The sequence below is a fragment of the Etheostoma cragini genome, chromosome 11 (genome assembly GCF_013103735.1).
Source record: "Etheostoma cragini isolate CJK2018 chromosome 11, CSU_Ecrag_1.0, whole genome shotgun sequence".
In the NCBI taxonomy this organism is placed as follows: domain Eukaryota; kingdom Metazoa; phylum Chordata; class Actinopteri; order Perciformes; family Percidae; genus Etheostoma; species Etheostoma cragini.
In genome coordinates, this window is record NC_048417.1 from 29,270,896 (window position 1) to 29,284,186 (window position 13,291).

Below are 13,291 nucleotides of genomic sequence, written 5' to 3' on the forward strand. Positions count from 1 at the left end.
GGCCAGCTGAGGAGTTTCATTCAATCCAAGTACAGATATTGACTCGTATTACTCATATAATACTTGTACTCGGCAAAAGTGCTTTATCCGTACCGGATACCCGAGTATCCGGCTCATCCCTACCCACATCACACCATCTTCATTTCCCATTCTGTAATTCTTTTTGGAATCTCTGAGCAGATGTATGGTTTGATCTGGCTGACTGACCTGAAGAGTAAGATGGACAGCATCGACCTGCTGATTATGCTCACCTCGGCGGTCTGCCACGACCTTGACCACACAGGGTACAACAATGCCTATCAGGTATGGGAATAACCCTCTTTGTGCACCTGGAGACAATGGGCGTTTCTCAATACCAAGTAAGCAAAGAACGGACTTGTGTCCTTGGGGAGACCGTACTTGCTAGCTGTACCTGGAAGAATCAACTCGCAAGTTCAGAAGCAAACAAAACGCTGTTGACAGTTTTGAGCCGAAGCGTTCGTCCTGTTATTGCCCAACACCCCCAGCATAGAGGGGCTGCCACTTTATAGTTAGCTTTGATGTGTGTATTCATAATAAAGCATGGACGGTCACCTTACACACCGCCTTGGTTGTTTTGTTACGTTTTCATTTAAAGTGCTATTAAGTATCACGGGGCAATAATTATATAAATACCGACACAACGGCGGGGAAAAAAATCCTTGTTCGGGATTCAATTTTAATTGATAGCAGAGGGAGAGCAAAGGCTTTGCTAAAGGGGTCTGTCTAAATGTGTGGCCAGAGTGGTCTGTCTAAATATGGGACCAGAGGGGTCTGTCTAAATGTGGGGCCAGAGGGGTCTGTGAGCTGACTGACTGACCGGCTCGCCAGCCGGGGTTTGCGGAGCTTTCCAACTCCGAGGGCTTTTTTAATTCACCATAAATTTTCGTTGAACTGCCTATATTCAAAATCTACACAGATGATTTTTCGCCTTAAAACATCTTAAAAATGAATTTATTGATTTAATAATAAACGTAAATTGTGAAAATCTGTGTACCGGAAACCATACGCGCTTTACACCCGAATTCAATGCTGGGATACCGGCCCGGCCAAGTTCACAAAAGTCAACATCCGATGTATCCTCGGTAAAATGGGCGTGTCGAGATCACATCCGGGGACTTTAAGTGTTCTTGGCGAAATGCTAACTTGTGTATTGGGTCAGTACTTTGGCCACCAAACATGACGTTTCACAAGAACACAAGAACACAAGTCCAGAGAAGAACACAGATTGAGAAACGCCCAATGATTCCTTGCAACCACAACCAGAGCTGAATGTGATAGATAGAAGATACACACTGCTGCAGCCTCATACTAACTTCAGCGGAATATCTCAAATGCCAAATTACCCAGAAGTGTGTGGGTTTTGTGCCATCTCCTACATTACAATTGCTTTAAAGGTGATATTTTGTGCACACTTCCAGGTTCATGCTTTGTATTGTGGGTTTCTAATAGAACGGTTACATGCTTTCATTTTTCATGTTTCACTGTCAGTGTTTTCCACATCTGCACTGTGCACCGTCATTGCAGCCGGGGAGTGACTGTAATGGCACATTCCCACATATATATAGTATAGTTGTGACATCACAAATGTACGGCAGTCCTGACGGCTCATTTAAAGACACAGTTTCTGAAAACAGGCTGTATGTATTTCTTTGGATACTATTACAGTATTTATATAGCACCTAGAGCAAAATGGGACCTAGACAGGAGCCACATTTACTCCAACAAAAAATCATTGTATGGGCATGTGACCATTGTATTAGATGAATAAAATAAATCTACTCCCTAAATTTGGTTATCCTTCATTCTGACCAAGAGATGTACTGAGGAGAACTTTTTACAGTGGAAACTCTAGTAGTTTTGGTGGTTTTACTTTGGTGATTTTTATCTTTACTTAGTAGCTACATGAATGGCGATACCAATACATTTATGATAGCTCAAATTTATAGCTTAATATATATCAACTTAAATATAATGGTACTTATTTAGCTCACATACAGCATCTGATACCAGCACATGTTATACCCTAACCGTGTTTACAGTCTGTTGTATTTGACCTTTTTGCTGCTCAATCCTATTTCCCAACTGCATATTATATTTATTAATCTCATTTTAATTTAAAAACACGTTCTCAAGTTGTATAAAAGAAACTCGGAATTTGAATCCAGCATTCGGCTGTTGTCCCTTCCTTTAGCATCCCCTAAATCAGGAGTGCCAAACTCAAATAGGTCCATGCTTGAAAATGAGACTCACATCAAGGGCCAGACAATCAAAAAGTCAAAAAACAGTGAAAAACTGTTTCCTGTATTTTAGGTTTGGCGGGACCACGTTTATTGTGAACTTAAATTGATATGCGGGCTGAATCTAAAATTGCAAAGGGCCAGGTTTTGGCCCACAGGTCTCGAGTTTGACACCTATGACCTAGACTGATGTCTGCCCATCTTTCAGATAAATGCTCGGACTGAACTTGCTCTCCGCTACAATGACATCTCTCCCCTGGAGAACCACCACTGTGCTGTAGCTTTTCAGATTCTGGAGAAGGTAAGGATGACAACTCGCTGTTTGTTCAAAACCTTTTGCCCAAGCTGCCATGAAATAATGCATTTTAGTTTAAGGATTTGAATTAAAGAACAGGGGCTATCGTCATAAATGCAGTCAGCGTTAATAAACAGTTGCTTTTCTGTTTTTAGACAGAGAGCAACATCTTCAGAAATGTGTCCATGGATCAATACAAACGAATAAGGGAAGGGATCATCAAGTGAGATCATCTTTCTGATTCTGTTCTGTGAGCTTCTTCACTCACAATTTTATTGTTAGTAGGAAATGATAGCACAAGAGAGTGTGGTTTGTATTCTGTTTTAATTGCAGATGTATTCTGGCAACTGACATGACAAGGCACAATGAGATTCTCAACAAGTTCAAGTCCATCCTGCCAGCTTTTGACTTCAACAACAGGGACCACAGAGATGTGGTAAGAGGAGCGCAAAGGACACTGGTGATTACCGCTTGTAATCTGGATGTTTCTGAATGCTGCAATAATAAGTTGTCACCAAACATATTTTGTTTTAATAGCAGGTCTTCTATGGATTTTAAACATATACAAAAAAATGTAAATAAAACTCAGAATGCCAACACTTCTCCACCCCAAGTAGACTAACATTCAGCTAAATTAGGCATATTTTCAGTCTACTGAATCCTGCCAAAACGCCGGTTGGACTGACTGCTAGTTTGGTTGTTTTTATTTTAGGTTAATTAGCTTCTAGTGTGACAAACGAAAGCATCCAAACATGCATTTTTAGATGAAGAGAGAGAGAGAGAGAGCAGATCCAGAACGGGATATGTATGGGACGCAGGAGTTTTATACCTACAAGTTATTGTAAACAAACATTGTGATTGGGTCTATATACCTTTAATGTATGTGTAGCTGTCTACTATCTGATTGTTGCCTGCTGTGTGTGCAGCTGATGAGGATTCTGATTAAGGTGAGTGACATATCCAATGAGGCGCGGCCCATGGAGGTGGCTGAGCCCTGGTTGGACTGTCTTCTGCAGGAATTCTACAACCAGGTAACTGAGTCCTACTGTTCATAATGTGACAACACCCGGATATACAGCACATTTTCATCTATAGAGGATTGTTCACATTTTCCTCGCATCAACCGACTTTTTTGGTCAAATAAATGCATTTTATTCTACTAATTCAAAATCTTATGAGGCCCAGCCTGAATTATGGGCATGTCACAAGTTACACAATCCACCACTGCTAAATGTAATTAATATAGCTTTTGATTCCAACTGTGTCGTCTGTCTGACCTTAGAGTGATGTGGAGAAGTTGGAGGGTCTCCCAGTCACCCCCTTCATGGATAGGGACAAAGTAACCAAGCCGTCATCCCAAACAGGCTTCATCAGATTTGTCCTTCTGCCTCTCTTCATCGAGCTGGCCAACCTTTTCCCCTGCCTGGAGGTAATTTATTTTAAAAGATTCACAAAGGTGCAGTAAATGAACCTCACCCTATAAGCAATAGGTGTCACGTTTGCAGGCAGTCACAGGTTTAGACCAAAAAGCAGAGGAGGGGACAAGGAGGGAATATGGAGAGTTTGAATGAATTGTTGACCAAAAATAAACTTAAATAAACAGCCCGATCATGTCTGCTAATAGGATTGGGGTCTGCATTGTAGGTTAGCAATACCAGTTCAACCACACACAGACACAAAGCGCTGTACCCGGAAATTAATGGACTTATCTTGAAATGGATTTTGGTTTTGGACTTTTGTTTGTACATTGAAATTATACCTGCTGTGTTGGTGAGTGGCTCTGGGAAGCTTTGGGTGGAATTTGATCATTTCTTCATTCATTCTGCAGCAACACATCATTGACCCGGTACGGAAGGCTCTCGACTACTACACAGAGATGGAGAAAGCACTGGAGAGGGAGAAACAGAACCGGGCTCAGAGTGAGAATGCAGCAAAGAGTAAGGAGACCACTGTGGGCCCACAGAGGCCAGCTGACAGCCACACAGATGCTGGGTCTGAAGAATCACAAGCAGACGCACAGTCCACTGTTGGAAGAACTGCCTGAATCTTAAGTATCCTATCTCAACATTGTGTTATTTTAGATTGATTGAGATGTATTTGATGTATGTTTAACTTGTTTACTTACTGGGCTGAGCACAGGTACTGTATGCCGTTCGAATCCATTTTGGTTGTAGTTTTGATGTATGTAGTATTAAATGTAATGTGATGAGGTGGAAGCTAGCTTTTACTTCATGAGTTCAATACAAGTTATCAACAGTAATACATTTTAAAAGACTATTTCCAAGTACAGTAGAGAGTTGCCTAAATTATGATTTATGCTAGAAAAATATGTGACGAATGATTAGTCTTTGATGACCTTGACCAATTTTTATTAAAGTATTGCCTTATTTCACTGTTGCCAAGGATATCCATAAGAAATTGCATTTTCTTATGAAATCTCTGGAGTTTTTTTGTAAATGAAATAAACTGTTTAATTTTTTAAACTGTCCAAATAGTTCTTCCTCTGTGTTCCTTTAAAGATCCCTCGTTAACTAGTTGAGAGGAGAGGTTACCAGCACATCACTCTCATCAGTGAGTCTTTACCACTCACTTCCCTAACTCTTTTTCTTTCAAACCCTTGAAAATAGTCCCATCCATGTTGGATGGGACTATTGTTCCATGTCCTGAAGAAGACCATCAGATATCTACTGATGAAATTGCCAGTTGATGTCCATCAACAAGTTGTCATTTCCAAAATCCCAAAAAGTAAACATGAAAAAAAATAATGAACAAATAATGCAGAACAATGTCAAATCTTGAGCATTATAATAGGCCTGTATACACAATATGATATTATCTTTTGGAACACATGCATCAAACTTTTTCTTTTCAAAAATATCAAACAAAACTATTTGTCTTCTCAAAGTGTTGTCCAGCATTCCCCCAGGACTTTCTAACTTGCTTTCCTGCACTTTGTACCAATTACCCAAGCAAACATTTATCAAACATATTCTCAAACAAACTTAACTAGAAATTTCAGTTTCAGTCCAGAGCTCAGCTGTTTGTCCTCCTAGAGTAAAAGAAAAATAATAGCACTAATTAATTAATGTTCCAACAAATGTCTTCAGTGATTCTTTACCACTTAGGCTACCAATTTTCTTTTCAAATAAACTCTTGGAATTGGTATTCCAAGACTATCATCTGAAATGTTAGAATTCTATGATATAAGCAAGATTCCATCTGCTACTATCAAGGTTCTTTAAAGGCAAGATACATATTCCATTGTAGAACATCTAGAAACATCATAAAGCAATGACTGCTATGTGGCTGGAAAATCTTCCAATCAAACAAATCCCTGATTTCATTTAATCCATGCCTATTGATGTGAGTGAATAGCACTACATTACACACCACGTTACCAGTGTAACTTATGGACAGATGCACACATCATATTAACGTTCCCCGTCTTAAATCGTGTAATGTGTATACTGAAGACACAGAACATTTTAATTTCATTGGAATTTTGCAATAAAAAGAAGACATTAGGTCTACACTCAATCCAAAACCGAGTAAAGGTAAGGGGAACAAAAGTCCACACAAGCAGGCTGTGGTTAGGACACAACAGCCTTAACAGTAACAGGCCCACACTTTCATCAGAGGAAAACATCCTTTGGATTTGAAAAAGTTGAGCATCTCTTTCTGTCATGCAGAACACTTGGCTACACAATCCCAGAAGAACACAATGTTATAACGGAGAAGCCAAGACAGTGGTGGACAAGAGAGGAAATTGTTATGTTACTTTTTAAAAAGGACTAGACTTGAAAAACCTCTGAATAGACACTGGGGAATTCAAACCTGAGGGAGGCAGTAGTGCTGTAAAAGCTAAAAGAAGAAGAACACCGTCTAACCGTCTCCGCTTCACCCAGTATGAAAGGTGTTGGGAGGTGGCGGTCGGTAGCATACGCAGTTAAACGTGCCCCCAAACCTGATTGGACGGAGATTGGCAACGTCTTTATACAGACAGCCAATCAGTGCGTCGGCACTGACCGGTTCCGGTGTTAACTGTCTACGGTCGTGACCACGGTTGTGACTGGGCTCGATGGCTGGCGGGTGTCAAACCACAACCTCAAGAAAACCCCAGTCGTGCCGTGGCTCCCAGCAGAGCTCCCCCCCCCAACTGGTGGTGTGAAACGTCCTGCTCTGAGTGTTTTATGATGGACCCGCTGGTTGCTGCGATAGACCAGGGCACGAGCTCGACGAGGTTTCTGGTGAGTGACGTGCACAGTCGTGGACCATGTCCCAGAAGAAACGTCTCCACGTTTCAGACCGAGTGAACGACGGCTGTGTTCAACTTTCCTCGGCTTTTTCCGGGCATAGCTAACCTCTAAAAACGAAGCCTTCGACTGAATACAAACTCGTTGCAAGTGGACAATATGAGTGGATAATATAAGAACGAGGTTATTTTGTGTTCCTCCAGGCTTCACCCGGCGAGGCACGCTAGCCCTCGGTACCCGCCAACGGTACCGGGGTTAGCTAGCAGCGTTTGGCTTTATTCCTTAAACTAGGAACACAGCACATTTGCTGGTGTGTTACTAATTGATGGAATTACATTGAAAGAAATAGGAATCTTTTTCCTCAAGGACCCCCTCATTGAAATCCTTTTCTCACTAAAGCTGTTTGGCAGCCCCTGTTAGGTGTAGTTCATGTTAACGCACCTGTTAAAGATCACCCCATCTCTAGCTGGGCCTGAGTGAGTACTGCTCAGACATTCATGGAGAATGGCCATGTGGAAACCCACCAGATTTCTCCCAATTGTTGCTTCGTTGGGACCATTGAGCAAAGCAAGTCCGGGATAGTGATCCTTTTGTGTGCTGGTCTTCCTGAAGTAGGTCAGCTGGAAGATTCAGACTCAGTTTGGAGCTCTGCAGAGATAGTTCATCTTGTGGTTAGATTTTCAAAGAATAGAGGCACAGGGTTTGGATGTCTGGGTGAAGCTGGTAACCCTTTCTATGAAATCTGACAGCTTTTTAATTTAATTTAACTAATTGAGACACGGCGAGTCATCGTGTCCGATCCTAAAGTCACACCACCAGATAAAAGCTGCTTTGACTTAATTGATTGACAGGTCTTTATTCTAGGACTAACACTCTATTATTATTATTATTTTTTTTAGAATAGTGTATGTGCGCAATGCAACTATAATCTGTTTAGCAATACTCAAATGCATATTTAACATTTGGAGCCCAACCTTTTTCATCAGGCTGCTGACAGTCTGTCACACATGTATAGAGCTGTTCCGATTCCAATACTAGTATCAGTAACAGCGGGTATGCAAGTCAATGCAGGATCAAATGCCACATAATTTAGCCTTGAAAAAATTCTCGCTTTAAGTTGTTTTATGCATGTTCTTTTTCTGTTATGACTGAGTTTCACACTAGATAGTAAAATAAAGTTCTATGGCAGTCATTCTGTTCATGTTTTTCAAATGGTTTCCACTTGAGCCAGGCCAATTAAACAATGATAGCAATTCTATCACTCCCTTACAGGGTTAGAACCGTTGGGGAAAAAAAATAAAAATGAATATTTTAAACTCACTGGTATCAGATACGCAAGTTCAGGTATCAAAACGGGTAATGGGAAGAGAACGATAGATCTCAGAACATCTCTGTGTATGTGTTCAAAAGTTACAGATGTCCACAGCAAACAAACAGGTGCCAAAACACTGCTCTGGAGGTTTTCTTAATTAGTAACCAGTTCTTTCCAAAGGGCCTTGAACCCATTGTGAGGTCCCTGGCTGAATGCTAATCTGTTTAGACTAGGTTAGGCCCAGAAAAGGTCATTAAGACCACAAGTTCAACCTTAAACCTGGCCGGTGGTTTGGGAGATTCATTGCAGAACCTACATGATGATAAGTCATAAGACGTCTCTAGTCATAGATGATAATGATTAAGCCCTTAGCAATGCTTTTTTTGGCAGTATATTAACTATTTCTTCACCTTTCTTCTCCTTTTTATACACGTAGTGTGTCACGTAAATGATCTTTGGTTTGAATTACTGGATGAGTCAAGTTAATTTACTTAGTTTGCAGTCTGCCTTCTGATCTGCGTTCAGTGCTAATACAGACCAACAGTTTGTTAGGGAAACTGTTCAGAATGAGTTCTCTTGAGTGTGTCAGTACATTTGGAAAGTGAAAGCACTTTATTTAGATTTTTACAAAATGTAATTATGTCTTTACTAGCAACACAAACTAAATGTCACTTGGGCTGAGGGCAAAGCCTGTCTACGATTGAATTGATACAAAATACTCCGGCTCAGATGATACGTGACTTGTGTTCTGGGTCATCATGTTGGGGCCAAGAAGACAACCAAAATCATGGGAAACATAATGTAACTTGAACCTCTTGGCCTAAGTATTCAATGGACACGATGTTGACAGATTTGTCGATGTCGAATACTTGTGTTGTGTGACTTTGAGGTCATACTTTAACTGGCCCAGTCATAAGGTCTGTCGTGTTCAGATGACGTGAGGATGTTCCCGTTTACTGTCCAGCTGGCTGACTTCTACAGAATGTTACCTCTTTCCTTTGAGTGTCAAAGGGTTCAGCTGGTAGCCTGCTTGTATCTGTGTCTCTCAAGGTTGACCTGTGGTTAGAAATAGGGCTGCAACTAACTGTTATTTTCTTTAAAGTCTTACAAAGAAATAACTTTTTTATTTTATTTTAAAAGCACCCCAGAACAGCCTTCTGTTTTAGTTCCATTCTTGGTCTCTAATGAGTTCAATTTCTCTAGGTGTTCAATGCAAAAACAGCTGAACTGATGAGTCACCACCAAGTAGAGGTCAACCAGAGTTTCCCCAAGGAGGGGTGAGTTCTTTCAACTTCAATATTTTTTTAAATTAATTGCACAGTTCAGCCCCCACAGACATCTCGTTTACTATTATGTATTACAAATAAAAGCATCACATCCTTACTTTTAAGAAACTAGAAATAGCAAATGTATGACATTTCTGCTTGAATGACTAAAACAATTGTATATTCTGTCAATTGACTAATTGTTGCTGCTCTGCTTCACAATAACACAATGTTCCTAGATGCTGGGCTGCCAATAAACACTTCAAACTAACAGAACCTTATTCTCCTGGTACAACAGGTTGTACATGTAGTAAATACTGTGGATAGAGTCAGTATTTTAGCTATTTGCTGAACATGCTTTCTACAGAACGTCTTTGAGAATGGCAGAAAACTAACTTACGCTACATTTACACGTGGGAGGCTATTTACATAAATGGACATTTCAACCTCTCCATTTTCAAAAGTAACATTGTGTACAGCTGTCAGTTAAAAAAAAAAAAAAAGTTCAGTTAGACGTACCCGTGCATAAATGCGATCAATGCCGTCAAGAGCACACCAAGCCTGTAAGTGGCAGTGTAACGAGGAGCTAGGGCTGCACGATTATGGCCAAAATGATGATCACGATTATTTTGATCAATATTGTGATCACAATTATTATTATTATTATTATTATTATTATTTGTTTATTTAACCAAAGCAAATTTTATTGTCACATAGGCTCAGAGTGACTGCTGACTCATTATGAACGGGACCAGTATGGGTCAAACGGCGGATACACACGTTGTGTGTATGAAATGTGTTTATCGTCACCGCGCTGCATTTTAATGAACTAGGATACTCTGGCCACGGGTCACATCTCTGGTCCGGGTCCAGCAGCTCCGCCTCACACGCTGTTACTCTACCAACTGAAGTTGGTTGCATTCAATAACTTCTTCTGTGTTTTTCACCGTGGCGGCCGCGATAGCAGAGTTACCATGGAAGCACTGGTACAAATACAGGTTTGCTGCTCATGCTTAACAATATACAGCTGTGTTAATAAAAAATTAAAACTGTGGACAAATGTCAGACGTGTGGACCGGCGCTGTGTGGCCGGGCTGCACGGAGAGTAAGAGGAGAGAGAGTAGAGGAGAAAGAGGAGAGATCCAACACAGGCAAAGCTTTACACAAGAAATGGGTCATGGAATGCAAAATTAAACCATATCTATATAACAACTTTGCAGCGGATGCAAGGACAGTAGCACCGCTGCGTCCTAGACGGAAAATATTACTCGCGCACTAGAGCCTGTGAGCTAACAGAAGCTAACTAGCACCACTACCGACTAGCACTGCGGTGGCATGCTCACTGCTGTATTTGTTGTTGTTGTTGTTGTCTGAATATAACACAGACGGGACAAAATGTTGCGTTTACTGGTAAACCTTGAGACCAACGTATAACTATCTGTTGAATTTTCCTGCCGTTACTCTGTCCTCTGTGACTGTTTACATCTTGAAACTAAGCTGCGCGATGCAGAGAACAACTGAATGGCACATGAGCAGAAAGTGGTTTACGGAGCGGTAGATGCGCTATGCTAAAAAAAAACGGAGCGTTCTACGAAATGACGCATTTAAAAAAAAAAAATCGTGGGAAGTCAAAATTGTGATCGTGATTAAAACTGGATTATTGTGCAGCCCTACGAGGAGCTCAAACCCACGTTAGCCAATCAGAATCACTTTCTCAGTCTTCTCTTCCTCACTCCCTTGGCTGTCTAAACCCAACGGGGTAAACGGGCGTCCACGAAGCGTAGCTCCTATGGCGCCATTTTAATGCTCCAAAGCACTGACCCGCTGTAAGCATTCCATTGACTTCCATTCATTTTGGCGACACTTTGACAGTGAACAACTTTGCGTCTGAAGCGTTTAAAGACTCTTATTTGTCCTTTGCTTATTTCTAAAGAAACGCAACACTGTATAAAAATCTGTTTCCTTGTAGCTCACGTTATAGCCCCGTAGCAGATGTTTAAAAAAAATAGGCTAATAATTACATCATAACCATGCAACTTGGCGTTGCATAGTTGACAAATCACCGTATTGTCAGAAGAAACATGCAGACAGTTTGGACTTCCTCAGCTGTTTGTTTAATCACTACTGTTAACTAGCATGTTAGTTAGCAATAATTAGCCTGTGCCTATGTTGATGTTAAGTAAACTCAAAGTCTGCTTTATTGTCAATTTCTTCACATGTCAAAAACATACAAAGAAATCCAAATTACGTTTTCCCTCTATCCCACGGTGAAGACAAGACATTTTTAACCAATCAGGTCCACAGACAAACATAAACATAACATTCAAGTAAACAATATAAAAAGTAAAAATAAGAAGACATATACAATGAGGAAAATAAGAGCCGCAAAATTTGAGTTAAAAATGTGCAATTATGCATACAGTCGACAGTCAATGTAATAGTGCAAAAGTCAGGCGGTAGCATAGTGGTGCCAGTTATGTGGATCAGCAGAAATGTGTTTTCAGGACAATAGGACAATAACAACAAGTTTGCAAAGTGTGCAAGTGGAGTGGTGCAAGGCAGCCATTTTGGGTCCAAAGTCTAGGATGTTTAGGTAACTAAGGGTAGAGGGGGGGGAGATGGGGGAGAGAGTTCAGCATCCTAACAGCCTGGTGTATGAAGCTGTTTGTGAGTCTGGTGGTGCGGGAGCGCAGGCTTCTGGACCTCTTCCCAGAGGGCAGTTGATCAAACAAATTGTGAGCGGGGTGACTTGCATCACTCACAATTGTGATGGCTTGCTTCAAGGAGACACAGAGGCTGCTTAACTAACATGTTAGTTAACAATAATTAGCCTGTACCTATGTTAATGTTAACTAGCATATTAGTTAGCAGTAATTAGCCTGTGCCTATGTTATCTCCTAACATATACCTACCTCTCTGTCTCTGCTGATTGGGAATGACTGAGATTTCTCTTGCACAGCTACCAGAAGACTTACAGGTTGCTCAGGTCACATCTACGTCTTCAAGCTCAGGTGGAAGCTGTGCAGTAACGCTCAGCCATCACTGGGAAAGATCTTCTAATAGACTTCACTGGTCTCCGTCCAGAGCAACGGGACCGGTTGGTCCATTTCTTTAACTGTCTATGCCTAAACCTCCGGTTGTCTCAGTTTACGTGCAAACTAAGTTTTCAAACACCTCCGCTCTGGTTGGATTTTTAGAAAGACTCGTTTTCAGAGGCGATTTCTCAGTTTGTGTGTAAACGAAGAGCTCAAACGAAAGGTAAATGTCTCTCTTTGTCAAACTAACCATGCATGTGTAAACAGGGCCGTAATGTACAAAGAAATGCATGAGTTGCAGATTGTAACAACTGTGTCTACTTTGTCCCTTTTGAAAGCCTACTGGGTTACTGAGGTTACACTTTAACAGCATGTCAGACTAATCTCTTACTAAGGTCCAGGGGTCAGTTTCAGAAAACAGGTTAGGTTTGTAAAAACTCTGAGTTAGTTAACCCTGAGATGAGAGAAACTCTGGGTTTTCTGTTTCAGGAAGGGAGGTTAATCAAACCTGAGAGAGGGGGGGAACTTAACCTCAGAGTCATTTACTATGGTAACTTTTTTAGCAAATAGCAGTCGTCTTTACAACATTGGTGATGCAGAGCAGCGGTCCCCAACCTTTTTAGTGTCAAGGACCGGTTTAATGTTGGCCAATATTTTTACGGACCGGGCTTTAAGGTGTGACTGATAAATACAACAATATAAATATAACGATAAACATGAATCCACTGTGTATTCGTATGCAACTTTATTATCAGTTGCAACTTTATTATCTTAAAAATAAGATACAGATATACTACATATACCGGGGCTGCGCTTTGTCACCAATCCTGTTTGTAATATATATATATGTATGTATGTATGTGTGTATATATA

General features: G+C 40.8%; 2 protein-coding genes across 4 annotated transcripts in view; both read left to right on the forward strand.

The window, feature by feature from the left end:
- The window catches only part of LOC117952945 (high affinity cGMP-specific 3',5'-cyclic phosphodiesterase 9A), a 10,945-nt gene extending 5,905 nt beyond the window's left edge, over positions 1–5,040 (forward strand). Inside the window, exons 8-14 of the mRNA XM_034885616.1 lie at positions 181–303; positions 2,467–2,559; positions 2,709–2,776; positions 2,887–2,989; positions 3,480–3,584; positions 3,836–3,982; positions 4,382–5,040. Of these exons, the coding sequence (XP_034741507.1) occupies positions 181–303; positions 2,467–2,559; positions 2,709–2,776; positions 2,887–2,989; positions 3,480–3,584; positions 3,836–3,982; positions 4,382–4,597 (855 nt within the window). The 3' untranslated portion in view covers positions 4,598–5,040. The remainder of the gene's footprint in view (positions 1–180; positions 304–2,466; positions 2,560–2,708; positions 2,777–2,886; positions 2,990–3,479; positions 3,585–3,835; positions 3,983–4,381) is intronic.
- Positions 5,041–6,556: 1,516 nt separating this feature from the next.
- Positions 6,557–13,291, forward strand: part of LOC117952985 (glycerol kinase-like) — a 31,171-nt gene continuing 24,436 nt past the window's right edge. For 2 of the 3 annotated variants that reach the window (XM_034885674.1, XM_034885671.1), the window contains exons 1-2: positions 9,016–9,139; positions 9,322–9,395. In XM_034885674.1, coding sequence (XP_034741565.1) covers positions 9,062–9,139; positions 9,322–9,395 — 152 coding nt within the window. In that variant the 5' untranslated portion in view covers positions 9,016–9,061. Of the gene's footprint in view, positions 6,801–9,015; positions 9,140–9,321; positions 9,396–13,291 lie in introns of those variants that run through there. The other variant, XM_034885672.1, reaches the window with a different exon arrangement.